The sequence below is a fragment of the Halichoerus grypus genome, chromosome 15, assembly GCF_964656455.1.
Source record: "Halichoerus grypus chromosome 15, mHalGry1.hap1.1, whole genome shotgun sequence".
Classification (NCBI taxonomy): domain Eukaryota; kingdom Metazoa; phylum Chordata; class Mammalia; order Carnivora; family Phocidae; genus Halichoerus; species Halichoerus grypus.
Window position 1 is genome coordinate 57,054,441 of NC_135726.1, and position 27,338 is coordinate 57,081,778.

Consider the following 27,338-nt stretch of genomic DNA (forward strand, 5'->3'; position numbering starts at 1 on the left):
ACAGCAAGTGATTTGTAAGCATTACTTCCTTTGCTCCTGGCGATAGCCGCGGGGTGGAAAATTGTGTCACACCCGTTGTTACCACACCTGTGAGCTCCCAGGCCCCGACAGACCGACGCCATGCACTGCTCAAGGTCACAGACCTGGGGCGCCCTCGGCCACGGTCGGAAGACTGTGTGGGGGCTTCAGAGAGTCAGAAGTGCTATATTTCATAGTATAGTATTTTTTTCCTAGTTTTCAGACATTTCTGCCTGAGATAGCTCCCATGCGGTGAAACCCTGAACTCTCGTTTCCTTCGAGGGTGACGCGCAGGATCTGTGTAAATGTAAACGTCTGGCTGGCCTGATGTGTCTGGACAAGAGAAGGAGCCTGGCCTCAGTCAATAAGAGCCACGCTGGGGTAACTGGACCGATGTGTTCTAAAAAGAATTTTTTTTTAATGCATCCTAAAATTTAATGGCAGAAGGGCGCCTGGGTGGCTCAGATAGTTACGCATCTGCCTTCGCCTTAGGTCATGATCTCCCAGTCCTGGGATTCAGCCGGAGGCCCCACCCCCACCCCCACATCACGTTGGGCTTCCTCCTTAGCCGGGAGTTGGCTTCTCTCTCTCCCTCTGCCCCTCCCCACTGCTCGTTCTCTCTCTCTCTCTCTCTCTAATAAATAAATAAAATCTTTTTCTTAAATAAATAAAATTTAACGGCAGAATAAATATCTATGAATAACTGAAAATCTGCAAAAACAAAAAGCAAAAGACAGACTCTTCCTAACAGTGGAGCATGTAACAAATTACAGAAATTACAAGGGCAGGAAATTAGATTAGGAGCACAGACACGTGGAGAGCATGGACTGGGGGAGAGGGCGCCTGGTTGGCTTAGGCGGAAGAGCAAGGGACTCTTGATATCAGGATCATGAGTTCGAGCCCCGTGTTAGATGTAGAGATTACTTAAATAAATAAACCTAAAAAAAAAAAAAACAAAACTGCAATATGGGAAAATAGTTTGCAATAGGGCTGGCGTCACAAATCAGCAAGGAAAGCATGGGTCCTTTATTAAATGGCATCACAAAAATTAGAAAAAGAAAATCGAACCCTGCCTAACCAAACCTGTAAACACAAAGAAGAAACTGAATACACCTGCAATGGTGTACTAGCAAAGGATTCCTTTTTTTTTTTTTTAAGTTTTACTTATTTATTTTAGTAATCTACACCCAACGTGGGGCTTGAACTCACAACCTCGAGGTCAAGAGTCAGCCTGCTTCACCAACTGAGCCAGCCAGGTGCCTGGCAGAGGATTTCTTAGACCTGTCACAAGAATATAAGTCATAGAAATACATATGGATTTGACCTCAAACGTTTGATGAAAGCATCCACAATTTGACAGATTGGTGACCTGCTGAGCAGACACTTCCAAGGTATGCAGTCAACAAAAGATTAACGTCTGGAGCAGGGAACATCTGCGCATCAAGAGAAATGTAGGACACATACCAAAGAAATCAATAAATTATACGAATAGGCAATTCACAGAATGGGGAAACCGAAAAAGCTGATAAGCACATGAAGAGATACTCAACACGGAAATGCCATTTAAGAACATTTTACACCCACCAGGGCTTTAAAGATAGAAAGTTGAATAACCATAAAGATAACCGGCAAAGTAGCTTTCCTAAATTGCGGGTGGAAGAGTAAACTGCCGATCTTTCTAGAGAGCTATTCAGAAGGGTTGCGATACCAAGGATGCAAATGCAGGCTGAGTGTGCGACTCTGCCCCTGGGGGTGGGATCTCACTGGGGTTCAGAAAGGGACACGGACAAGAAGGAACAGCAGAGTGGGGGTGGGGGGAGGGCCACGACTCCACAGCCTCTGGTGTTTGCAGAGGATGGCATGCTGGTCAGCTCAAAGGAACGCGGTAGATAAGTCTGGACCAGGTCAGCACATCCTGAATGTATAATGGTAAGTGCGGCGGGGACATTGGTGAGATGTATCGTTCACATCAAAGTGAGACAGGCATGCCTGCCGATGAGCTTCGGGGTGCCAATGAAGGAGACAGAATTAAAGCAGAGGCGTGTGTGGGTCCATAGTGATACTGTGGTACCGGATGGGGTGGAGAGAAGAATGTGAAGAAACAGGGCACTTCTCCAAACGTAACAAAAGCAATAGAAGGTACGCGATTCACAATGTCTCGAAAGGAAAAAAAATCCCTCCAGCGTGAACGACATCAGATAGTAGATGAGGCTTTTGTAGGACAGACAGACAGACTCTCCTTTGACGCCCCCAAAAATGATTTTCTGAAAATTGACAGCCTTCTGCATTTTCTTTTTGTTCCTTGGGTGTATTCATGCATTCACTCATTTAAAAATACGTTAACTAGGGCGCGTGGGTGGCTCAGTCGTTAGGCGTCTGCCTTCGGCTCAGGTCATGATCCCAGGGTCCTGGGATCGAGCCCCGCATCGGGCTCCCTGCTCCGCGGGAAGCCTGCTTCCCCCTCTCGCACTCCCCCTGCTTGTGTTCCCTCTCTCGCTATGTCTCTATCTGTCAAATAAATAAATAAAAATCTTTAAAAAAATATGTTAACTAACTTGGACTTAAAACAAAAAAACTTAATAAAAAATTAAAATAAAATATATGTATTTCCACGGAGGGGGAGAAGAACCATGAGAGACGATGGACTCTGAAAAACAAACTGAGGGTTCTAGAGGGGAGGGGGGTGGGAGGATGGGTTAGCCTGGTGATGGGTATTGAGGAGGGCACGTTCTGCATGGAGCACTGGGTGTTATGCACAAACAATGAATCATGGAACACTATATGTAAAACTAATGATGTAATGTATGGGGATTAACATAACAATAAAAAAAATTTAAAAAAAATATATGTATTTCCAAACACCCCTGAGCCAGGTCTTATAGTGGCCATCAGAGTATAGAGCTGATACAGCTTCTGCACTTTTGGAAGATCACACCCATGCACACGAATGACGAGTTTTAATGAGTGATGCTGAGAAGCATAAGATCAAATTAAATCCCACAGCTAGGAATCTAGACCCTATTCAAGGGTTAGGGAAGGCATGCATGGGGAAGAAGCATTTGTTTTGAGTCCTAACAGATAAAACAGATGTCACCAGGGTAAAAGGGGGGTTAGCAAAGCAGAAGGGCATCCCAGGAAGAAAGAACAGCTTGTACAAAGGCCCTATGGCAGAAAAATCTTAAGAGGTTAGTTACGAGAAGAGGGGAGTGAGCGTGACCCCATTGAGCCCAGACATAAGAGCAAGGGCTGTGGATTTGGACTCGGATGATGGTGAGCAAAGCAGGACTCACCGGAGGGTCTGAAGCTTGCACTGGGGATGCCTGAGGCCCTCACACAGCAGCAGCACCCCGGGGTCCCCCAGGTCATTCAGGCTTAGATCCAGCTCCATCAGGCTCTGGTTCACGCTGAGGGTGGAGGCGAGATCCTCACAGGCAGCCGCAGTGAGGCGGCAAATCTTCAACCTGCAGAAAATCCAATTCAGCATGCATCATGGAGTGTTTTCCACACAGCGCCAATTTTATCCTCCCTCTCCCCAATCGTAATAGTTTTCAAACATACAACTCATTTTTTTAAAAAAAATGGGCAAAAGCTTTGAATAGACATTTCTCCACAGAAAGGAAACAAGTGGTCCAAAATCACATGAAAAGATGCTCGGCACCACTCATCATTAGGAAAATGCAAATCAAGACCACCACGAGACACCACGTCACAACCATTAGGATAGCCATTATAAAAAATGATAATAATACAGTTTTTTAAGAATTAAAAAAAAAAAGAACCTGAAAATCACAAGCGTTGGCAAGGACGTGAAGAAATTGGAAACTTTATGCACTGTCGGTAAGAATGAATAATGGTACAGTGGCGGTGGGAGACAATATGGCAGCTCCATGAAAAATTAAAAAATAGAGACGCCTGGGTGGCTCAGTCGTTAAGCGTCTGCCTTCGGCTCAGGTCATGGTCCCAGCGTCCTGGGTACTGAGTAAATTAAGCCAGTCACACACACACACACACACACACACACACACACACTTTGTGATTCTACTTATAAGAGGTACGTATGGTAGTCAAATTCATAAAGACAGAAAGTAGAACAGAGGTTATCAGGGGCCGGGGGAGGGAGATGGGGAGTCCGTGTTGAACGGACAGTTTCAGTTTTGCAAGATGGAAAGTTCAGGAGATGGACGGTGGTGATGTTTGCACAACAGTGTGAATGTGCTTAATACCACGGAACTGTATGCCTCAAAATGGTGAGATGGTAGGGGCGCCTGGCTGGCTCAGCTGGTAGAGCGTGCGACTCTTGATCTTGGGGTGGTGAGTTTGAGCCTCACGTTGGGTGCAGAGACTACTTTAAAAAAAATCGTAAGACAGTAAATTTTATGGTATGTGTATTTTATTTTATTTTTAGTGCAATGCATTTTCTTGGCTAAAATAATCAAGAAAATACAGAACAACATTTCCGTGCTCGTCACGTGTGATTCCTCAACCTCTCTTTGGTGCTACGCCGTAAGTTTGTAGTGATGTGTTTGGGGTGCTGTTAGAAGTGCCTTAACTTATACAAATATAGAGCAGGAAAACACTATTGTCCCTCAAAGATGTCCCCGGTTGACATTTAGCAAAGTGTCTTCCTATATATAGAAAGGGAAGACAGAGACAGAGTCCTGATTTTACCACGTGAGTCCCTGGATTCAGCTGTGCTTGAAACCAGTATTTCCCTCCGGACTTCTTGGTCACAGAGGCCAACAAATTCACTTGTCTTCAACCACACTGAGATGGGGTGTCTGTCATTGGTGACCACAGGAGTTTTTGCGGAAGGCCTTTATTTTAGGGGGCTCTATGGTGCTTGTCACTGATGTTACTATCCCCTTGATGTTTGTTTATTTATGTTTTATTGTGGTAAAATATATATCACGTGGGGTGCCTGGCTGGCTCAGTCGGTAGAGCGTGCAACTCATTTTTTTAAATATATATATATTTTTATTGATTTATTTGACAGAGAGAGAGAGAGCAAGAGAGGGGACACAAGCAGGGGGAGTAGGAGAGGGAGAAGCAAGTTTCCCGCTGAGCAGGGAGCCCGATGTGGGGCTCGATCCCAGGACCCCGGGATCATGACCTGAGCCGAAGGCAGACGCCTAACGACTGAGCCACCCAGGCGCCCAGAGCATGCAACTCTTGATGGGGTCTTGAGTTTGAGCCCCACGTTGAGTGTAAAGCTTACTTTATACCATTCTAACCTTTTTATGTAGTCATCTCTATACCCAACCCAATATGGGGCTTGAACTCATGCCCCCAGGATCAAGAGTCACACCCTCTTCCAACTGAACCAGCCCCGTTTAACCATTTTTAAGTGTACGACTCAGTGGCATTAAGTACATTCTCAAGGCCGTGCAACCATCACCACCATCCATGTCCAGAACTTTGCATGGTCCCAAACACAAACTCCGCACAGTTCCCCATTCCCTCCTGCCCTGGTCCCATGGCAACCACTGTTCTACTTTCTGTCTGGATTTGACTATTCTAGGGACGTCATAAGTGGAATCGTATCATCTTTGTCCTTTTGTGATTGACATTTCACTTAACATCATGTCTTCCAGGTTCATCCACGTCGGAGCATGTGTCAGAATTTCACGCTTTTTTTAAAGATAGAGTAATATCCCTCGTATGTATATGCCATATTTTGTTTGTGGATGGACACCTGTGGATGGACATTTGGGCTGTTTCCACCTTTGGGCTCTTGTGAATAAGGCTGTTACAAACATGGGCGCACAGACAGTGGATGGATTTTCATACCATCCCTCAATACAAGGAGACTTGTGTTTTAAGTTGACCCCATGAAGAACTCACCACAGGATCTGCAGCCTACACACTGGGTGCCTCAAGCCTTGACATAACAGCCTCAGACCCAAATCCTCCAGTGCGTTTCCCGTCAGGTCCAACTCCACCAGGTGTCGATTGGTGCTGAGCACGGAGGCGATCTCCTGGCAAGCCCCAGCCTCCAGCTGACACTTCCTCAACCTCAGGAGGAAAGACACGTTGAAGAGGCCGCCATCTTGCTGTCCTCTATCCTGCTGGCTCATCCCCTAGCCCCTTGAATCACCCAACACAAACCTACACGTGTCACTACAGCTCAGAGATGAACAAGACTTCATCATTTCCAGCAAGGAGCGTCCTGTCTGATGATGCAGAGGGGTAAGCAAGTATCCTCTGGTGAAGGTGATGTCATCGAGGCAGGAGTGCACCATGGCTCAGGGTGGGGCCTCTAGAGCTCAAGACCTGGGTACGTCCATCTCTGCTGCTCACTAGCCCTGCGCCCTCCAGCAAGCGGTCAGCAAGTCTGTTTCATGTTTCAGGGAGCTGCCGCTGTGCCTTAGGTTCATTGCCTCTAAAATAAGGATAATAATCGCACCTGCTTCCTAAGGTTGTTGCAAGGACTACATACTTTACTAAAGGGACAGGGTGTAGAACCACGCAGGGCACGCAGTAGGTGCTCAGACAGTGAGCTACTGTTTATTAAAACCATCACGGTGGAGGGGACGCCTAACTCAGGTTTGGCAAACCATGCACAGTTAGGGAAGACTCTCTGGGGAGTTTGAGATGGTTCTCGAAAGGCTGAGTAGGAGTTCACTGTCAGCAACGGGATGGACGTGGCAGGAGACAGTAGGAAACTCATGTGCTGGTCTCTGCCCCCACCCCGTTCCTGACACAGGGCTCCTGAAACCCCTGCATTTTCTATGTGACAAGAACGCTAGGAGTGTCTCTGGTTCTAAAAGGTGGGCTCCCGTGGGCAGCTGGGCACCAGAGAGACCACGCCAGGATGAGAGGCTGGCAACGTTCAGTCCTGCCCCCCACCCTCCTCCAGAGAGGGGGAGGGGATGGAAATGGAGTTAACGATCTGCGGCCCACAGAGGAAGGCTCCATAAAACCCCAAGAGCACACAGCTCGGAGGTTCCAGGCTGGTGAACACGTCCATGCCGAGAGAGTGACGCACCCCAGCTCCGTGGGGCAGAAGCTCCTGCTCTGGGACCCTCCCAGACCTCACCCCATGTGGCTCTTCCACCGGCTGTTCATCTGCATCCTTCACCGTATTCTTTAATAAACAGGTAAGTGTTTCCCTGAGTTCTCTGAGCCACCCCAGGAGATTAATCAAACCCGAGGCAGGTTCAGAAGCCAGGTGACAACCGGGGTTTGTAACTGACAGTGAAGCTGGGGGTGGGGGGAAGCGGGGGGCCATCTCAGGGGACCAAGCCCTCACCTGTGGGACATGACGCCACCTCCAGGTAGATGGTGGCAGAATGGACTTGAACTGTTAGGGAACTGTAGGACGCCCCCCCACTGGTGTGGCAGAGTTGCTTGCTGCGGGAAACGCCACACATTTGTGACCAGAAGTGTCAGAGGGGAGAGAAGCAGCCCCCCAGGGGATGCTGGGTGGCTTGTCTACAGCAGTGGCCTTGTGTCAAGAGGGTGCGGAGACTCACTGGATCACCTGCAGCCTGCATCTGGGATGCCGGAGCCCCTCGCAGAGCAGCCTCACGCCCGGCAGCCCCAGCCCGTTGCAGCTGAGGTCCACCCTCGTTAGGTTCTGGTTGGCCGTCAGGGCGGCCGCGAGGTCCTGGCACGCAGAGCTGGCCACGCAGCACCTCTTCAGGCTGGGTGGGAGGGAGGGGAGAAGGGCCAGGTCACCATGGTGGTGGATTCTGCCCCTCGTCCTTTGTCTCCCCCCTTCCTTTGGTCTATACCTATTCTCCCCCTTTTCTAAAGTAAAAGAAAGGCGATCAGGGGGTGCCAGGGGCGGGGGAGGATTGGGGAGTGCCTGCTAAGGGCTAGGGTGTCTCTTTCTGCTGTGGGGAAGATTGCCTGGAGTTTGTAGTGACATTTGCACAAGCTTGTGCATACACTAAAGAAAAACCACCGCTGAGTTTTCCAGTATGTCAATGATACGTCAATAAAAAAAAATAAATAAAAGCAACAAGAATGACATAAGAGGTCTTGGTGCTTTGCAGTGAAGGAAATGCTGTCACAGAGGTGCCCTCAGAGAGGAATTCGAGACCCTCCTACTGGCTCTGCTCTGCGGCTTTTCCTTCACTTGGAGAAGGAGGTGCCGTATGGCCAGTGGGTCCCAAGGAACGCGCCGGCCCCGTGGAAGCTTGCTCATCACTGCGTCTCTCCCTGAGCCGCAGGAAAGCAAGGCTGATGGCATTGACCTGAATGAGCTGGTGACATATGTAATGTAAGTTCTTGGCATGGTTCCTTGCACGTGGCACGGGTTCAAGAAAGTATGGTATTATTTATTATTATGTCTTTGGGATCGGACCCATGTCCTGCTCACAAAATGGTTGCCTGCTTTACTGGGCCCTGATCCCTGTGTCTGCCCTTCAGGACTCGGGCTAGGGGAGCAGGGCTGTGTTCTGGGTCAGGGTCCAGACCCCTGGTTCCCTCAGCTGGCTGTCATCTAATTTCTGTAAGCCATGCCTTAATAGTGCCATGTTTGGTAACAGCACGGTAGAATATGCATAACGTAAAATTTACCATCTTCACTTTTTTTTTTTTTTTTTTTTAAGTAATCTCTGCCCAACGTGGGGCTGGAACTCAGGATCCCGAGGTCAAGAGTCCCCTGCTCCTCCGACTGGGTCAGCCAGGCGCCCCCCGCACCAGACTGTTTTAATTACTAAGGCTTTGTGCACTCCGCTTTGAAATCGGGGAGTGTGATTTGAGGTAGGAAGCCTGGAAAAGAGATAAAATAAGAGAAGCAGGAGATAATGATGCTGGAATTTCTACTGACTGCTTCCGGTAGGTATGGGCTGAGTCGCGTCCCCCAACATTCATACACTGAAATCCTAACCCCCGTACCTCCGAGTGTGCCTGTATTTGGAAATAGGGTCTTTAAAGAAGTAATTAAAATGAGGTCACCGCTGTGCCTGGTGTCCTTACAGAAAGAGGAAATGGACACAAACACGCAGGTGTGAACACACAGCGAGGAGACTGCAGAGGGGAAAGCCGCCCCGCCCACACCTGGACCCGGAACCCAGCAGCCCCGCCCACACCTGGACCCGGAACCCAGCAGCCCCGCCCACACCTGGACGCGGAACCCAGCAGCCCCGCCCACACCTGGACGCGGAACCCAGCAGCCCCGCCCACACCTGGACGCGGAACCCAGCAGCCCCGCCCACACCTGGACCCGGAACCCAGCAGCCCCGCCCACACCTGGACCCGGAACCCAGCAGCCCCGCCCACACCTGGACGCGGAACCCAGCAGCCCCGCCCACACCTGGACCCGGAACCCAGCAGCCCCGCCCACACCTGGACGCGGAACCCAGCAGCCCCGCCGACACCTGGACGCGGAACCCAGCAGCCCCGCCCACACCTGGACGCGGAACCCAGCAGCCCCGCCCACACCTGGACGCGGAACCCAGCAGCCCCGCCCACACCTGGACGCGGAACCCAGCAGCCCCGCCCACACCTGGACGCGGAACCCAGCAGCCCCGCCCACACCTGGACCCGGAACCCAGCAGCCCCGCCCACACCTGGACCCAGAACCGTGAGAAAATGAATTTCTGTTGGTTAAGCCCCCAAGTCTGTGGTGCTTCGTGAGGGCAGTGAGCGCGAGCACCACCGTCTAGTCTTTCTGACGGGGCCCCCTGAAGACGGGGCCCCCTGAAGACGGGGGTGCGGGCCCGCCGGGACTCACCTCAGGTTCTGAAGTTTGCAGTCGGGGTGTGCGAGCCCCCGACACAGCAGCCTCACGCCCCGGCTGCCCAGCGCGTTGCGGTGCAGAACCAGCTCCGTCAGGTTGGGACTGGTGCTCAGAGAGGCGGCAAGCTGTTTGCTGTAGGCCTCTGGCAAAACGTTCTCCTCGGGTCTGCACGGAGGGGACACAGGACGAAGCCTGGTTGTGCCCGACGCGGCACAGCGATTGTGCGGGGACTGTGTGTCACCTCCGCTTTATGAAGCGTTTGTCATCTTTACTGGTTACTTTTCTAAAGTGGGCTCCAGCCGCACTCAGGGCTTGAACTCCCAACCGAGACAGGAGTTGCACACTCTATGGACTGAGCCGGCCAGGCGCCCCTCATGCGTGTATTTTAAATATCCCACTGTAATTATTATTATTATATATATATTTTTTCACAAGCATTAGCAGCCCACCCAGACAGGGCAGAAAATGTTCAGGCTTTGCTCCTTGTTGATTTAACACCAGGGAGCCCTTTTCCACCCTTTTCCACTCTTTTCCATCCTTTTCCACTAATCAGCAGAGTGTGGGGGGGGAGGCCAGGTGCCCCAGCACTGGAGCCCCACTTCATCAGAGATTCTGGGGGTGCATCCCTGAAATCTGTGTTTTGGACAGCCTCCCGGGGGTTCTGCTCGCATTCCAGAAACACAGATGAACCTAGTGGTTTTCTGCAGTCCCTCCCTTTCTTCCCAGCTAATGAAATTACGAAGGTCTCTACTGAAGATCCAGAGCCAGAAATCATGAGCCTGTGGCCTGGGAGCTGAATTCCTCCAATGATTTATACATCAGGAGGCCTCACGTGAAAATAGGGGTTTCCACACTTTCTTCAAAAACCAAGCCAGCTGCACAGGGACCTCATGAGCACGAGGCAACTGCGGGGCCCCCTAGCCGGGTGTGTGATGACCTTGTTCCATGAAACCTCAATGGTTTCATGGTGGCCAGCCTGCCGATATCTGACTCCTGTTCCCCGAGCATAGCAGCTTGAAACAACACAGTCGGTTATCTTCTAGTTCTGGAGGTCCGAAGTCTGAAAGGAGTCTCACGGGGTGAGTGTCCAGGCGGGTGTCTCACCTGGATAATCCAAGACAATCTCCCCCCCTCAAGATCCTGAATTTAATCACACCTGCAAAGTCCCTTTTAACCTGGGAGCTGACCTAGTCACAGATTCCAGGATTAGGGTGCGGGTGTCTTTGGGGGCGGGGGCATTATTCCACCCCCCACTCTAGCCTTGGCAAGCATTTGCATTTATAATTACCACTTAGGAGAGAATAGAAAGTATATATATATTGGTCTCTGCCTCTGGTTCCTGGCACAGAGCCCCTAATACTTTTGTGATTTCCTAAGTGGTAAGGGCACTAGGACCATCTCATTCTAATATGTGGTCTTTGACCCCATCCCTGACCCAGGGCTCCTAAATCCTTTGGACTTCTTGGGTGATAGGAGAAGCTTTTGTTCTCATGAGGTGACTTGGGGTGAGCTTCTGGGTGGGGCTGGTGACCAGAAAGACCAAGCTATAATTAGAAGCTTTGCACTTTCTGGGGAATTTTGGGAGATATGTAATTCTGGAATCTCTAAAATCTTTATGACAGTCCCTCTGAATCAGCCTGGGATGGACAACGGGCTGACCCACACGGCACAGGGTATGACATGCGGCCAGTAGGGCCTCCTGATTTACTTCCAGCTATATAGTCTGTCTTAAAACCTACGTTTAGAGGCGCCTGGGTGGCTCAGAACACACTACCCCAAGAGGTGGTGGCACTTCAGATGTCTTGAGCTGAAGGAGTCTGAGAAAGAGGCAGAGGCAGGAGGGTCACTGACCCCCTACCCCACCACCATCTGGCCCTTCTTCCCTGAGAGCGGATCAATCTCCGTCGTGAAGGGTCTCCTCCCTGTACCAGAAGGAAGAGGGGTGTGCTGATCACCAGAGAGTGAATTTCAGGCCAAGAAGTCTATATAAACAACCTTGTTACTTCATCACCTTGCACTGCCCCCCAGCCCAAAGCCCTTTGTCTTGTCAATTCTTTTCTTTTTTCTTTTAAGTAAACTCTACGCCCAATGTGGGGCTCAAACTTATGACCCCAAGTCCAAGAGTCACATGTTGCACTGACTGAGACAGGCGCACCCCTAATTTCAGAGATATTTCATTTTATTTATTTATCGATGTTTAAAGATTTGATTTATTTTAGAGAGAGCACACCCAAGCAAGTGCATGTGAGGTGGGGGAGGGGCAGAGGGAGAAGGAGACAAGAAGTCGCCCCACAGAGCGGGGAGCCCCACGCAGGGCTCGATCCCAGGACCCTGAGATCATGACCCGAGCCGAAATCAAGAGTCGGACGCTTAACTGACTGAGCCACCCAGGAGCCCCTAATTTCAGAGATCCTTTAATGTAGCTTTCTATGTAATGACATGATAAAGCTGATTGGAAATTCAGCCTGACGTGTCCTCAGATGGCCTGTCAATTCTTTCCAAGTTGATTGTTTTTTATCCAAATGAATGAGAGCTTCCTGCTGTGGTGCAGGCTCCCAAGCATATGTGAAAATTCAATAAACTGTGTCTGCTTCTCTCCTGTGAATCTGTCATATGTCAGTTTAGTTCTTAGGCCCAGCCAGAGACCCAAAGAGAGAAGAAGAGAATTTTCCACCCCTACAGCTCCAAGACAAACCTGCACAAACACATCAGCCCATTAGTTCCCCCCATATTTCTGCCTTCCCCCAATTAACCTCCGGAGAAACTCAGTGTCCTTTTCCTTTGTCTTGCCACTTCTCTAAAAATGTATTGTTCTTGTGTTAGGATGCTATAAAAGCCCAGGTTCTAACCAGCCCTTTGAGTTACTCATCTCTGGGGACTCCCAGGTGTAAGTGAGGACGAATTAATACACTTTTTTTTTTTTATGCCCAATGTGGTGCTTGAACTCATGACCCTGAGATTAAAAGTCACATGCTCTACTGACTGAACCACCCAGGCGCCCCAGAACTAATAAACATCTAATAACATCTTTGCTCTTCTCTGTTAATCTGTCTTTTGTCTGTTTAATTTACAGGCCTCCATACAAGACCTGAGAGGGTAGAAGGAAAAAGGATGATTTCCCTCCTCTGTTTTACTTACATTCAAATCTTTGTGTCTAAGATTACTCCTTGGGGAACCCAAACCAACACAAGGTCTTAGCCAAAAAGCCAAAAGAGTCACTTCTTCCGAGCTTCCCTCTTCCATCCCCCAGCCCTCCAGATCACTGTCTCTTAACACCACCCTGTTTTATTGTCCTTATAATGCTCCTCTCCATCTGAAACTACCTGAATGATCTTTTTTTTTTTTTTTTGCTTGTTTGCCTTTTCTTTATTTACTGTTCATTGTCTCTCTCCCTTCCCATTAGGATGTCTGGGTTGGCGGGGGCACGGTTGGCTTACTCACACTGTCTGCACCCGATAGAAAAACACCCTTGATAATATTTGTCGGCTGGATACGCTGTCCTTGACTGGGGCCCCAATTTAGTCCAAATGGGTACTGTTTAAGATAGGACACTAACCTGGACACTGTTGACATTGGGGGCCAGACCATCCTCTGTGGTGGGGGCCGTCCTGGGCACTCTGGGGTGTCTTTGCAGCATCCCTGGCCTGCACCCCCCAAATGCCCCATCAGCCCCCTACCTCCTCTAGTTGTGACGACCCAACATTTCTCCAGATATTGCCAAGTATCTCCTGGGGTGGCGACAACATCAACCCCAGTTGAGGACACCAACGCGGTTGAGAGCAAGAACTTGGAGAGCGAGCCCCACCGAGTACTTACGACTGTGCCGGCAGCGTCTGGGGCCCCGAAGCCCATCTCCGCCCATCGTCCTCGTCCGTGCTGTAGGCAGCCCCGTGCAAATGCAGCACCAGGGTGCTCCTGCAGTTCTTCACACAAAAGGAGGAAATCACGTGCTCCATCTTGGTGGCCATGTTGCTGACCACAACCACTTGGAAGTGGCTCAGGGCCTGTTGGATAAAATCCTCCTCCTGGATCTCGTACAGACAGCTGAAGAGCTCCAGGGAGCCCTGCTGCAGAGTAGAGCCCTCGCTCTGAGCTTTGCTTTGGATCCACCGCAGTAGCTCTACCTTGATGTGAGGCGAGACTTTCCAGCAAAGACTCTTCTCCAGGTAGCTTCTCATCTCCTCATTCAGGAGTCCAAACAGGAAACGGACGGTGAGGGCCAAGAAGCTCCGTTCTGAAAACCCGTACTCAGCCAGCAGCCTTGTCACGGTCTGCTCCGGGCCGGACCCACCCTCCCCGGGATCCAGGAGGTAGTACATGGCAGCGAAGAATTCCTGGAAGCTCAGGTGGATGAAGCTGTAGAACTTTTCACAGTTGATATCCTTCTGGAAGATGTTCATGTTGAGGAAGGAAGATACGTCTGCCCCATCTAGGCCATGCTTCCGGAGGTCCCGCTCCTCAAACAGGATCTTCTGATTCCAGAGGCCGTCTGCTGCCAAGGAGCACAGCCCTCTCTGGTTGGGTGGGGGCTGGAGGGTTGGGCTCCCCGGCTTGGGCTGCATCAGACTCAGGAAGTACAGCATGTACACCGCTGTGGTGGTCTTGGATGTCTGCCTTAGGAGCCCCCCATCCTCCAGCTGCTGCTTGAGGCAGGTGCAAACGACCCAGCACACCATGGGGACGAAGCACAAAGTGAAGAGGGGCTCGTTGTCCCTCACGAAATGGAAGACTTGGCCAGCCTGCTCCACGTTGTGGAAATACTTGTAGAAGTACTCCTTCCTTTCTGCCTCAGAGAAGCCCAGGATCTCCACATGCCTGGGGTGCTCCAGCCAGCGGTGGAGCTTCTCCAAAGCGGTGGGCCTGGTGGTGATGAGCACCGACAGCTCGGGCAGCAGCTTCTTCCGAATCAGGCTGCAAAGGAGAAGCTCTGTGGGTCGTTTCTCCTCCCAAGAGAGGCACCAGGGGCCCTGAGGGTCATGGAAAGAGGGTTTTAGCTCATCAAAGCCATCAATAATGAATAGGAGGCGCTCAGGCACTCGGACAAGCTCCTGGAGGGGCACGCTGGGCTCAGGCCAGCAGCTGGAGATGAGGTCTTGGGCGCTCTGCTCGGTGGTGCTCTGGTTCATCTCCCTGCAGTTGATGTAGAAGACGTAATCAAACCTGTCCTGGAAGAGCCTCCCGTCGGCCCAGTCCAGCATCACCTTGTGGGCCAGCATGGACTTGCCCATCCCCGCTGCTCCCTGCAGGACCACAGTGCGTGGCGGCTCGGGGCGCTCCTCGTCGGGCTCAAAGAGGGTCTCCATCTGGATGAAGCTGGCCTGGTGTCCCACGGTTCTCGCCTGTCCCCAGCCAGTGTCCAAAAGCTTCTGCTGGGCCCACATGGGGTTTGAGTGTTCCTTAACCAGGAGGAGACGGGTGAACCTGTGGCTGAGGTTGACGCATTCCCCTAGGCGCGCATTGCGGTCTTCCATCAGCCGGAACTTCCTGCGGACATAGTCCCTGTAGGTTTCCCGGGGATCTAACGGGCAGGAATGAGGGGTGCGTGGGACACTCATCAGCAACCGTTCACGGACTCATGAGTTAAAGCAAACCACAGTCTAGTGCCTACTTGTTCTGCAATATCCATGGGACGGTTTTCTGGATGGAGCCTGGGAACCTTGGTACTTCTCTATCAAGATCTCCCCTTTCCTTGGGAAGCAGAGGCGCTAACATGGGAACTATCCTTACAGAGTATTCTATCCTTGCTACTCAAACGGTGGTCCACGCCCAGGAGCTGATGGAAGACCACAAGGGCACCTAAGGAAGGCGTCAATCTCAGCCACAGGTTCGCTCGGGTCCTCCCGGTGAAGAGACACTGAAATCCCCTGTGGGCTCACAAGGAGCAGGTGGGAAATGCAAACGTGAGCCCCACTCCCCACCTGCTGAGTCAGAAACTGCATTTCTAACAAGCCTGCTGCGTGATCTGCACGCACGTTTAAGTTTGAGAAGACAGTGCGGCCAGGTTTTCCGTGCCCCCTTTGAAAAAAAGGCAGATTCGCATCTGCACCAGAGAACTTACCTGTTCTGTAAGTTCCCTGCTTAAAGTCTCTTTGGGAAATCAACTTGGTATGGAAGTGAATGCGTAATCTAGAACAGTGGTGCTCAGCAGGGTGATGGGGTCCCCCCTAGGGGATTTCTGGCAAGGTCTGGAGATATTTTGGGCTGCAGCAACTAGGGGATAGGGGGGGCAGGCTACTACCATCTAGTGGGTGGAGGCCAGGGATGCTGCTTAACATCCTACGGTGCCCAGGATACCCCACAACAGAGAATGATCCAGCCCAAACTGCCAGTGGTGCCCAGGTGGGGGAACCCTGGTCCAGATAATAATGTATCCTTTTATATTTGGATGTCACCAGAGGCCCATACTGTCTGCCCAAAGGAAGGTAAACAAGAGATCTAAATTTGATCCCAGGACTCTCTCGAAAGGAATGCATGTACTCTTATATTTTTCATTGTAGTAAGATATACATAACCTAAAATTTAGCATTTTTACCATTTTTTTTTAAAGATTTTATTTATTTATTTGAGAGAGAGAGAATGAGAGAGAGCACATGAGAGGGGGGAGGGTCAGAGGGAGAAGCAGACTCCCTGCCGAGCAGGGAGCCCGATGCGGGACTCGATCCAGGGACTCCAGGATCATGACCTGAGCTGAAGGCAGTTGCTTAACCAACTGAGCCACCCAGGCGCCCGCATTTTTACCATTTTTAAGTGTTTGATGGACTCAGTGACATCACGTGCATTTGCGAACTTGTGCAATCATCACCACTATCCATTTCCAGAACTTTCCCATCATGCTCAACGGAAACTCTGTGCCTATTAAACACTAACTCCTCATTCCTCCCCCTACCCCAGCCCCTGGCGACCACTTTCTGTCTCATGAATATGACTACTTTAGGTACCTCATATAAGTGAAATCACACAGGATCTGTCTTTTTGTGTTGGCTCATTTGACTTGGCATAATGCTTTCAAAGTATATCCATGCTGTAGCAAGTATCAGAATTTCATTCCTTTTTAAGTCTGAATAATATTCCATTGTATGCATATGGTATACATGTATATGGAATAGATACATATATATATACACCATATTTTGTTTATCCATTCATCTGTTGATAAAGTCATTTTATTAGCTCCCTTAATGTGTATTAATAAATATTAATACTTCTAGATTCATAAATACACACCAATTGTCCTTCTCTTTTGTCAACAGTGATTCTATTTCATGTAGAAAACATTTTTCAATTGAACAAAGATAATTGTGACAGTAATGTTCAGATTCTGTAAAAGTCTTAGTCTTTTCCTGTAGAGAAAGTGTTCTTATTTTGAGACACAGAGAACATTAGGAAAATAGAAAAGCTTAAAATAAGGATGAGAACAAAGATGGAGTTACAGTATTTGGCCATGTGCTATGCCCAGTGCATTAAGCAGCCTTGAAAGGTGTCCAGAATCATTGGTGTTATTGTTGATGATGGTGCTGTCCGTCCCGCAACCCATACTCATTTCTTCCTTGCCAACAATCCTGATTTTATTAAGGTAATGGTGCTGATCCCTTGGTTCCAGTGAATGCTGTCCCTTCACAAGCCCCGGAGGATGCATGTTGGCTAAACCAGTCGTGAGCAATCTCATTCCCTGTTACCACTGGCTAGTCTGGGAATGTGCCCCAGTCCCCACCAAGGGGGGGAGGGGGATGACCACTGGGAAGGGGGAAGCGCATTGAAAGGATTTTATTCCTGAATAAAACGATACCCTGTCGAGGAAGAAAACCTTCTGTCTCTCTTTTCTCCCCTGCTTGAAATTCACTTGCATGGTTTGGTTGCCACCTTGCAACGTGAGGTGACAAGTCTCAGGACAAATGAACCAGTAAGAAGTTGGGGCTTTGATGGTGGGTTTTTTTTTTTTTTAAGATTTTATTTATTTATTTGACAGAGAGAGACACAGTGAGAGAGAGAGCACAAGCAGGCAGAGGGAGAGGGAGAAGCAGGCTTCCCACTGAGCCAGGGAGCCTGATGCGGGGCTTGATCCCAAGACCCCGGGATCATGACCTGAGCCCAAGGCAGACGCTTAACCGACTGAGCCACCCAGGCGCCCCTACGGTATTGTTGATCTACTACATCAACTCAGCAACCACCCAGCCCAAGATTTCTTGTTATATGCAAACATTAAATAAATGTCTTTTTTTTTTTTTTTTGCTTGATCTACTGTGTTGGATAGTCTGATTCATGTGGCTTGTGCATTCTACAAGCTACGTGGCTCATAGCTCACCTCTTCTTGGAGCTCCAGGAAAGACTTCCAGAGAACATGCTGACTGGCTTCCCAGTGAGGATGGGCCACCAGGCGGAGTATCTGGAAGAGACATTTTAGGAGATCAGCTAGTATTTTTCTGGCTAGCTCGCTATAATATTAGCTATTGTGCATACCTGAAACAAATATAACTCATATGTCAATTTAAAAAATATTAGTTACGGGGCGCCTGGGTGGCTCAGTTGGTTAAGCGACTGCCTTCAGCTCAGGTCATGATCCTGGAGTCCTGGGATCGAGTCCCGCATCGGGCTCCCTGCTCAGCAGGGAGGCTGCTTCTCCCTCTCCCGCTCCCCCCTCTTGTGCTCTTTCTCTCTCTCACTCTCTCTCTCTCAAATAAATAAATAAATAAAATCTTAGGAAAAAAAAAATAAAAAATATTAGTTACTATTACATCAAACTGTCTACATGATAATTCTCTGCCCACCCACACCCCAAATGTTTGGCAGTCACCTCACATGCACTGTTGAAAACACTTGTGCTTCGTAACCCACTCTCCTTCCTGGGTGCACATCATGGTGATTGGCCCCTCCATCCATCCAACAAATCCCCTCAGGCAGGAAGTTGTGAGTCAGCTTGGATTCCCTCCCTCTCCTTCAGTCCTTGGCCATGTCTCATCCATCCATGCACGCACCCACCTACCCATCCATCCATCCATCCAACAAATATACATATATTGGGCACCAATGTTATCCAGGCATTTTGCTAGCATTGGATACACAGCAATAAACAAGGGCTCTGCTCCATGAACCTTACGTTCTAGCGGTGTGGGGAGGTGAGTACATCAAAAATGAACACTTCAGGCACCTGGGTGGCTCAGGCAGTTAAGCACCTGACTTTGGCTCAGTCATGATCTAGGGGTCCTGGGATCCAGACCCAGGTTAGCTGCTCTGGGCTCAGCGGGGAGTCTGCTTCTCCCTCTCCCTCTGCCCCTCCCCCTGCTCATGCTCTGTCTCTCTCTCAAATAAATGAATAAAATCTTTTAAAAATTTTTAAAAATAAGCACTTCATATAACTTCAGATAATGATGAAAGTTGTTATCTACAATTAAACAAGGGTACATAACAGAGTGATTGAAAGTAGTATTTTAGTTTAGGTGGCCAGGAAAGGATTTTCTGTGGATGTATTGTAAGATCAAAAATTCCCAATGTTTCCTGGGCATCTTTGAGCCTCACTGGACCCCAAAATGTGAGCCTAAATGTGAGTTCTGGTGCTCTGGCCAGGTATGCCCTCACCTAGTGGGGCAGCCTCCCCACTTGACTAGTTTTCCTAGCAGAAGTAGACCAGCTGCCCCCCACCTCATCCCCTATCTCCTAGACCTAGTGCACCTCACCTGGTGGTCCTCATTCTCGAAAATTCCAGTTCCCTGCTGGCCCATGAAATCATTCAAACAAGTCAATCTCATCCTTTTTTCAGAAATCACAAAGCACCCCATGCTCCTGTGTCTACAAAGCCTGCCTCCCACAGCCCCTGCGGGTTCACTGTATTCCTGAGTGCAACCCTGTGAGACCTGCGTGGTGCATGGGGTCTCCTCCCCTGGGCTGTGAGTGCATGTGACTGTTGTCAGACACATCTGTCCTGGGTTTGGTGTCATGTGTCCAGCTATCCAAAACCATTTAGGGAGGGCTATCCCTCCTCCATCAATGGGGTGAATAGGGGGGTAATCAGAACACGGTATAAGACACTTAATCCAAGATCTAAATGGCAAGCAAAGTTGTTCTAAGCAGGAAAAAAAACAAAAACCAAAAAACACAGCAAGGGTAAAAGTCCTGGGGAAGAACACAACAGCACAAGCGAGGAATGAAGTTGGAGTGGAATGAGCTTCAGGGTAAGTGCTGGGTGGGTTTGGAGAGACAGGCTCAGCCAGATCTTGTGGGAGCAGGTTGAGGAGTTTGGATACATTCTATTCACAACAGAGGCCTTTGGAGGATTCAAAACAAGGGAGGGGAATGATTTAATCAATGGTTGTAAAGATTATTGTGCCTGCTGAGCGGAGAAAGCCTGTAAGAAGCCGTGGGGGATGGGGGTGGGGTGGGAAGCAAAGCAGAGCTAGGGGCAGTTAGCCAAGCGCAAGGTGGGTTACCCACTGGGTGGCAGCAGTGGGAGGCAATGCTTGGAGCTGGAAGTACTGGGATTTGCCAAAAACCGGATGTGTGAGGTTGTAGGAAACAAGGACTTGAGGTGATGCCCAGGGAAAACTAATCACAAATGACAGAAATCAGACTTCATGCTCATTAGGATGGCTGCTTTAAACAAATATAACAGAGGGCTAGCATTGCTGGCTCAACCAGTGGATTGTGCAGCTCCTTAGCCCAGGGCAATGAGTTCGAGCCCCACCTGGGGCACTCTGATTACTTTTTTAAAAAAATGGGGGGGAAAAAAAGACACAAAAATCTAGAGATAGGTGTTGGCGGGGATGTGGGAAAATTGGAAACCTCGTGCACTGTGGTAAGAATGTAAAATGGGGCAGCCACGATGGAAAACAATGCATTCCTTAAAATATTAAAATAGAATTACCATTTGATCCAGCAATTTCATTTCTGAGTACACACTCAGAATAATTGAAAGCAGAGTCTCGAAGAGATATTTGTACACCCATGTTAACAACAGCGTTATTTACAATAACCAAAAGGTAAGAGCAACCCAAGGGCTCATCAAGAGATGAATGAATTAAAATGTAATGTGTGTGTGTGTGTGTGTATTCCACACGATGGAATATTATTCAGCCTTAAAAAGGAAGAAAACTCTGACACATGCTATAACATGGATGAGTCTTGAAACCATTATGCTGGGTGAAATAAGACAGTCACAAAAAGACACTCTATGAATCCACTTCTATGACATATCTAGAAGAGTCCAATTCATTTATAATAATTTTGTTATGTGTATTTTACCACAATTAAAAAAAAAAAGCGGGCGCCTGGGTGGCTCAGTCAGTAAAGCGTCTGCCTTCGGCTCAGGTCATGATCCCAGGGTCCTGGGATTGAGTCGCATGTCGGGCTTCCTGCTCAGCGGGGAGTCTGCTTCTCCCTCTCCCTCTGCCAGCCGCTCTGCCTACTTGTGCTCTCTCTCTGTCAAATAAACAAAATCTTTAAAAATAAATAAATAAATAAATAAAATAAAATAAAAAAAGGCGATCAGTGAATACTACAGCTGACAAAGACGTCAGAGATATTTTTTTGTTTTTTTGGTTTTTTTAAAAGATTTTATTTATTCAGTTGAGACACCCAGAGATACAGAGAGAGAGCACGAGCTGGGGGAGAGGCAGGGGGAGTGGCAGAGGCAGAGGGAGAAGCAGGCTCCCTGCTGAGCCAGGAGCCCGATGTGCAGCTCGATCCCAGGACCCTAGGATCATGACCCGAGCCAAAGGCAGCCGCTTAACCGACTGAGCCACCCAGGCGCCCCCAGAGATGTTTTATCTTAGTATTTTCTGAAGTGTGCCATAAACACCACCCACATCCAAATGCAGATTCCTGGTGCCCCTAACCTGCTGGTCTTGGATTCTACCTTCCCAGCAGGGTGTCTGGATGATTCCCACACACATTAACATGCGAGAACCCCTGAGCTAGTCCAGTCCCTTTTGTCTTACTGATGAGGCAACAGAGGCCCAGAGAGGTACACCGATTTTCCAGCACCACACAGCTGGAAATAAGCTAAGCTTCAGACCATGGGGCTGCCTTTCGATGAATTGAAAGGACACGGTCTGGAGAAGGATGCTTGCCAAAGTCATCAGTTGTGATGCTGGGGAGAGGTTTAGGTGCAATGGGAGAAGGGGGGGGGCACTTCATACTTGTATATTATTTGAATTTCCTATAAGAAGTATGTAGAACTTCTATAAGTAAAACAATTATATGAGATCATAAATGAATACATTTATCCTTTTTTCTTTATTGCTGATAGCGCTTTCATTTTCATAGGTGTCCTTGAGTAAAGATGGAACGTCTCACACTCCCGCAGTCCGAGGCCTCTGCAATGTTCTCCGACGATGGAGACAGGGAGAGAAGGAGCCACCTGAGACCGGACCTGAGGAGGCCTCTTGTCATCACGCCTCACCAGCTCAAGAGAGTCTGCCGCTAAATTTCTATGAATTACAAGCCAGTGGGCATCACATTGGGCACTTCAAATCAGCCCTCCGGGGAGTATTTACACCATGGAGAGTAGCAAATTCTACAAAGCAGGGTCTCTGTTTTCTCATCCTCGCCACCCTCAACAGCAGCTGGTATCCGCTGAGCGCCGCCTGAAACCCTCTGCGGGTTTTAACCCAGGAGCTCTCGTCTGGGGGCAAATCGTGTTTTTCTTTCTTTTTTTTTTTTTTAAAGATTTTATTTATTTATTTGAGAGAGAGAATGAGATAGAGAGAGCATGAGAGGGGGGAGAGTCAGAGGGAGAAGCAGACTCCCCGCTGAGCAGGGAGCCCGATGCGGGACTCGATCCCGGGACTCCAGGATCATGACCTGAGCCGAAGGCAGTTGCTTAACCAACTGAGCCACCCAGGCGCCCCATATCGTGTTTTTCTGAGCCTCAGTTTCCTTACCTCTATAACAGGGGTGATCATAACAATATCTCTCACACAGCACTGAAAGCGCGGAGCGCGTCCTTGTGCACCGTGGAAAGCGCGGAGCGCGCGTCCTTGGGCACCGTGGAAAGCGCGGAGCGCGCCTCCTGTGCACCGTGGAAAGCGCGGAGCGCGCGTCCTTGGGCACCGTGGAAAGCGCGGAGCGCGTCCTGTGCACCGTGGAAAGCGCGGAGCGCGCGTCCTTGGGCACCGTGGAAAGCGCGGAGCGCGCGTCCTGTGCACCGTGGAAAGCGCGGAGCGCGCGTCCTTGGGCACCGTGGAAAGCGCGGAGCGCGCCTCCTGTGCACCGTGGAAAGCGCGGAGCGCGCGTCCTTGTGCACCGTGGAAAGCGCGGAGCGCGTCCTGTGCACCGTGGAAAGCGCGGAGCGCGCGTCCTGTGCACCGTGGACGCCGTGTTATGGGAGGAAGTGGGTGTTAGCAGCACCGGGATTATCTCACAGGACAGGAGATACAGTAAGAGAAATCTGGGCGCTGCAGAAGCCAGCCGGGGTGGTTGAGGGCCGGGGGCAGGCCCGGGGGCGGGGGGGGAAAGAACCCGCGCACGAGATAGTGCCTCCTGGGTTCTGATGGCGAAGCAGGGGTTTTCCGGGCAGAGCGAGGGCGTCGCGGGCAGACGCAGCGCGAGCAAAGCCAAGGGCAGAAGCGAGAGCCGGGTCTCGTGCGCGCGGCGACTGTCGCTAGCGGAAGGGCCCCCGGCGGGCCTGCGGCGTCCTTACCCCTCACCGGGTCCTCTCTCTGTCCTCTCTCCCACAGGTCCCGCCGGTTGATGCGCTGGAAGAGGCCCAGCGCCAGCGGCCAGGCGGCGTCCGGCCCGCAGTGGGCCACCAGCAGCTGGGCCGTGTCAAGCGGCCCGGCCGGCTCCAGCCGCCCCCAGGGGATCCTGCCCGCCTCCACCTCGGTGCCCAGGTACAGCTTGAATTTCTTCAGCTCCACGGCCTCCAGTTCTTCCAGGTAGGCCGAGAGGCGACAGAGGCCGTCGCTGACCGGGGCTCGGGGCATGGGGGTGTCGTGCCCCGCGAAGGGCGGAAGCCGGAGCCCAGCGTGGGCGATGCCAGCGCGCCCACCGTCGGCGGCTCCTCAGGCCAGGCTGCAGGAGCGAGAGAGCCAAGTCCTAGTGTTGAAATAAAGCTCCCCCCCCCCCCCGACACCCGGGGGGACGCCTGCCCTGCCCCACGACGCACCAGTGGGTGTTCCCTTCCAAGAAGAGGAACTTGGTCAGATTAGGAAATCCCAGGAGCCATTCCACCGTGAGAAACACTTTCACTTCTGCTCCCTCTTCCCGGATCCCTTGGCCAAGAGCCCTACTCCTTCCTTGATCCTTCCCGCTGTTTCTCTTGGCGCTCGCGTGCCTGTGGTCCTTCGGGTTATTATCAAACGAGCTACCGCCCCTCCTCGCGGGATCCTCTCTGCTGGTATCGGACTTGGACAGGGAACCTGCAACGGCAGATGGCCCCTGAGCCAGAGGGACGTGAAATGTGGGCAAATGTGAGCAAACCTCCCTTCCAGGTAGAAGCATGAAGAACCTTAACTTGCAGGGACCTGCTGTTTTCTCTTTTCTTGGCCCCAACACTGCCATATACCTACCACTGTGTGGTAGGATAATGGTCCCCCAAAGATGTCTGTGTCCCAATCCCCGAATCTCTGAAATGCTACCTTAGGTAGCAAAAGAGGCTTTGCAGACGTGATTAAATGTAAGGCTCTTGAGACAGGGACATCGCCGTGAATTGTCCCGGTGGGCTTGGTGTCATCACAAAGAGGACCAGAGTCAGAGGCAAGAGAGATGGAAGCAGAGGAAGGAGTGATATGATTGATATCTGGCTGGAAAAGGCAAGAAATGGATTCTCATCTGGAACCTCCAAAGGAACAGCCTGCTGACACCCTGATTTTAGCCGCCTTTCGAACTTCTGACCTCCAAAACTGTAAAATAGTCGATGTGTGTAGTGGGGATTTGTTACAGCAGCATAAAAAACTGATACACTCTTTTGTCTGCGCTGGACCAGAAATGAAAAGAACGTAGATGTAACCAGGGCTGACAGACTCACAGTGAACTTGTAGGGAAACATGTTGATGTAGGTCACGAAGAGGGAGGGCTCGTTCCTTACTGCGGCGTACCTCAGCCAAGACTGACTGGCATAGGGATTTAATGATTTTGGGAGGGCGGTCAAAGCAGCACTGCTTCACTTAGGATGCCTTGGGCTGAAACTAGGGATCCCAATTTCAGTGCCTTAAACAATAAGGAGAAACAAACTACAACTACAAGAAATAATATGGATGGATCCTATGGGCATAATGTTAAACAAGAGAAGGCAGATATTAAGAAGTGTGTTCTATAGAATTACATTTGTATGAAATTCAAAAACAGGTAAAACCAATGAACAGTGTTGGGAGTTAAGGTATCAGTTGCCCTGGGAAGGGGGTCCAATTCAGCCCCAACAGTTCTGATCACCATTCTCTTCCCAACAACTAGACCAGCACTGGAAATGCTGTAAATGCCCCGTTGTATTTGATGAGATATATAATGAATGAATCACACATACATATAACATTTTATGTGACCCAAGGTGGAGACATCACCTAAGGGAGGGCACAGTATTTGAAGAAAAAATATATGTATTTTGTTAAACTACTTGGAATGAAAAGGAGACCTTAAAGCTATGTCCAGCCTATGGGCAGTGCAGGCTAGATCATCCTGCGTGCGAAAAGGAAAGCAGAGAAAAATGGGGGGAAGGGGATAGAGAAAGTGGGGAAGGCTTTCTGTGAGATGATAATACCTTCCTCACTTGCATATGAAAATTGTGGAATGCTTGATGGGGGTGGGGAACTCTGGTGGACAGTTGTGAAGGGATTTTTATATTTTTATTATTGGTCTGGATTGCTTAGGAAGATAAAATGATCGACCTGAAACAGGAGACAGGGGATTAGGAATGTTTTCCCACCGGGACTCATAAATGTGAGTGGCTCCCATAGGTAGCAGGGAGTCGGTGAGTGTTTCTGTGCGTGCCAACAACGTGAAGACAGCATTTGGGGGAGTTCCTGCTGCTGACTTTCTGGGGACAGCAGTGCAACGTGGAGATCCCCACACGTGTCTCTCTCCCCCACCCTGTGCCCCACCACCTCGCTAGGAGTGTGCCCCTGGAAGAGTCACCTTACCTTCATTCCAAACCTCTGAAAGCTCCGCCAAGGAATGAAGAAATAGGACGCAGGACAAGTCTTTACATAACCTATGTAAAATGGGAATCTCAGAGGTGAAGTATTGGGATCTGACCCTCAAATGTGCCCTACTTTTCCTACTTTCACTAACTACTGTGGCCTCCATGAGGCTACCCGTCCAGCTGCATTTGCTGTTAGAGGCAGGGACGGGACAGATATGCTCAAAGGGGAGGGGAGGGACTATGACAGCCAGTAAATGCTTTCTGGACTCAGAATACAGCAGCACTCACAATACACAAAGACTATAGCTTCGGAGGAGGTTATTTAAAGAGTGTGATTGGGATTAGTGATCATTGCTGGGTACGATCTCAAAATCATGAGCCCAGTGCTTCTCAAACCTCAATTGTACATGAATCACCTGGGGATCTTATTAAAATAAGGATTCTGGGGGCTCCTGGGTGGCTCAGTCATTAAGCATCTGCCTTCGGCTCAGGTCATGATCCTGGGGTCCTGGGATCGAGCCCTGCATCGGGCTCCCTGCTCGGCGGGAAGCCTGCTTCTCCCTCTCTCACTCCCCCTGCTTGTGTTCCCTCTCTCGCTGTGTCTCTGTCAAATAAATAAATAAAATCTTAAAAAAAAAAAAAAAAAAAGTTAAGTCCAGGGACAGTCCTTGCTAGGGGCACAGCTGACCTAGGTAGACAACCTAGCCATGGGGAACCTCTTTGCTCTGCTTTCTTCTGCATTTGTTTCGTTGCCTACAGATCTCCGCATCCCATGTCAGCTCACTGAGCAACACCTGCCAGGTAAGATTCTGCCCGCTGTGTCCCGGAAGGGGAGCCGCGCTTTCCCACAGCTCTCATTGGCCAGATTCAGTCACATGCCCACCTGCTTCTGATTGGTCAGCCAAAGCCTGGTGCCAAAGGCTGTGCTCCACGTGGCCTGAAAGTTAGGGGGAGGTGGGTTGGGGGGTTGGGAGACATTTCTGTAACCAGAAGAGTGGGATCCAGATGCTGAGCAGGTGTCCATACCATGGCGAGAAGGGGAATGAAAGACAGAAGGAGAGGCTAGAACAAGTCGAGGTACCCATGAGAGCCCCTGTGAACACTTTATTTTTTATTTTATTATTTATTTATTTTTAATTTTTTTATTATGTTCAGTTAGCCGGCATATAGTACATCATTAGTGTCTGATGCAGTGTTCAATGATTCATTAGTTGCATATAACACCCAGTGCTCATCATCATAGGTGCCCTCCTTAATGCCCGTCATCACCCAGTTACCCCATCCCCCCGCCCCGTCCCCTCTTGCAAACACTTTTAACAGTGATGGATGTTCTGCAAACTGTCATTAAAATATCTCTGTCATTTCAGTGGTATAAATCCCTCCTCTGTCCCTCCACGAAATCTTCAGTAAAGTCTGCTGTTCTCAGGAATGTTTTGTGTGAGTGGATTTCCCTTGAGTCTCCTTTTTGAGGAATCAGGGAACGCATGTGTGAAATAATACCCCCGGTAGGCAAAGGAAGCTCTAGAACATTATAATCCTTCCACCGTTTGTAGACACTTTGCTAGA

At 49.9% G+C, this 27,338-nt stretch overlaps 1 protein-coding gene across 7 annotated transcripts in view; it reads right to left on the minus strand.

Moving 5' to 3' along the window:
• The window catches only part of NLRP12 (NLR family pyrin domain containing 12), a 31,062-nt gene extending 4,876 nt beyond the window's left edge, over window positions 1-26,186 (minus strand). The window contains exons 1-9 of one of the 7 annotated variants that reach the window (XM_036065439.2): window positions 25,771-26,186; window positions 23,802-24,054; window positions 23,337-23,707; window positions 18,009-18,089; window positions 13,523-15,224; window positions 9,701-9,871; window positions 7,491-7,661; window positions 5,860-6,030; window positions 3,309-3,479 (exon numbers count right to left, since the gene is read on the minus strand). In XM_036065439.2, the coding sequence (XP_035921332.2) occupies window positions 3,309-3,479; window positions 5,860-6,030; window positions 7,491-7,661; window positions 9,701-9,871; window positions 13,523-15,224; window positions 18,009-18,089; window positions 23,337-23,619 (2,750 nt within the window). In that variant the 5' untranslated portion in view covers window positions 23,620-23,707; window positions 23,802-24,054; window positions 25,771-26,186. Of the gene's footprint in view, window positions 1-180; window positions 1,452-3,308; window positions 3,480-5,859; window positions 6,031-7,490; window positions 7,662-9,700; window positions 9,872-13,522; window positions 15,225-18,008; window positions 18,090-23,336; window positions 23,737-23,801; window positions 24,875-25,770 lie in introns of those variants that run through there. The other 6 variants (XM_078063353.1, XM_036065442.2, XM_078063352.1 and 3 more) reach the window with 6 other exon arrangements.
• Window positions 26,187-27,338: the final 1,152 nt, after the last annotated feature.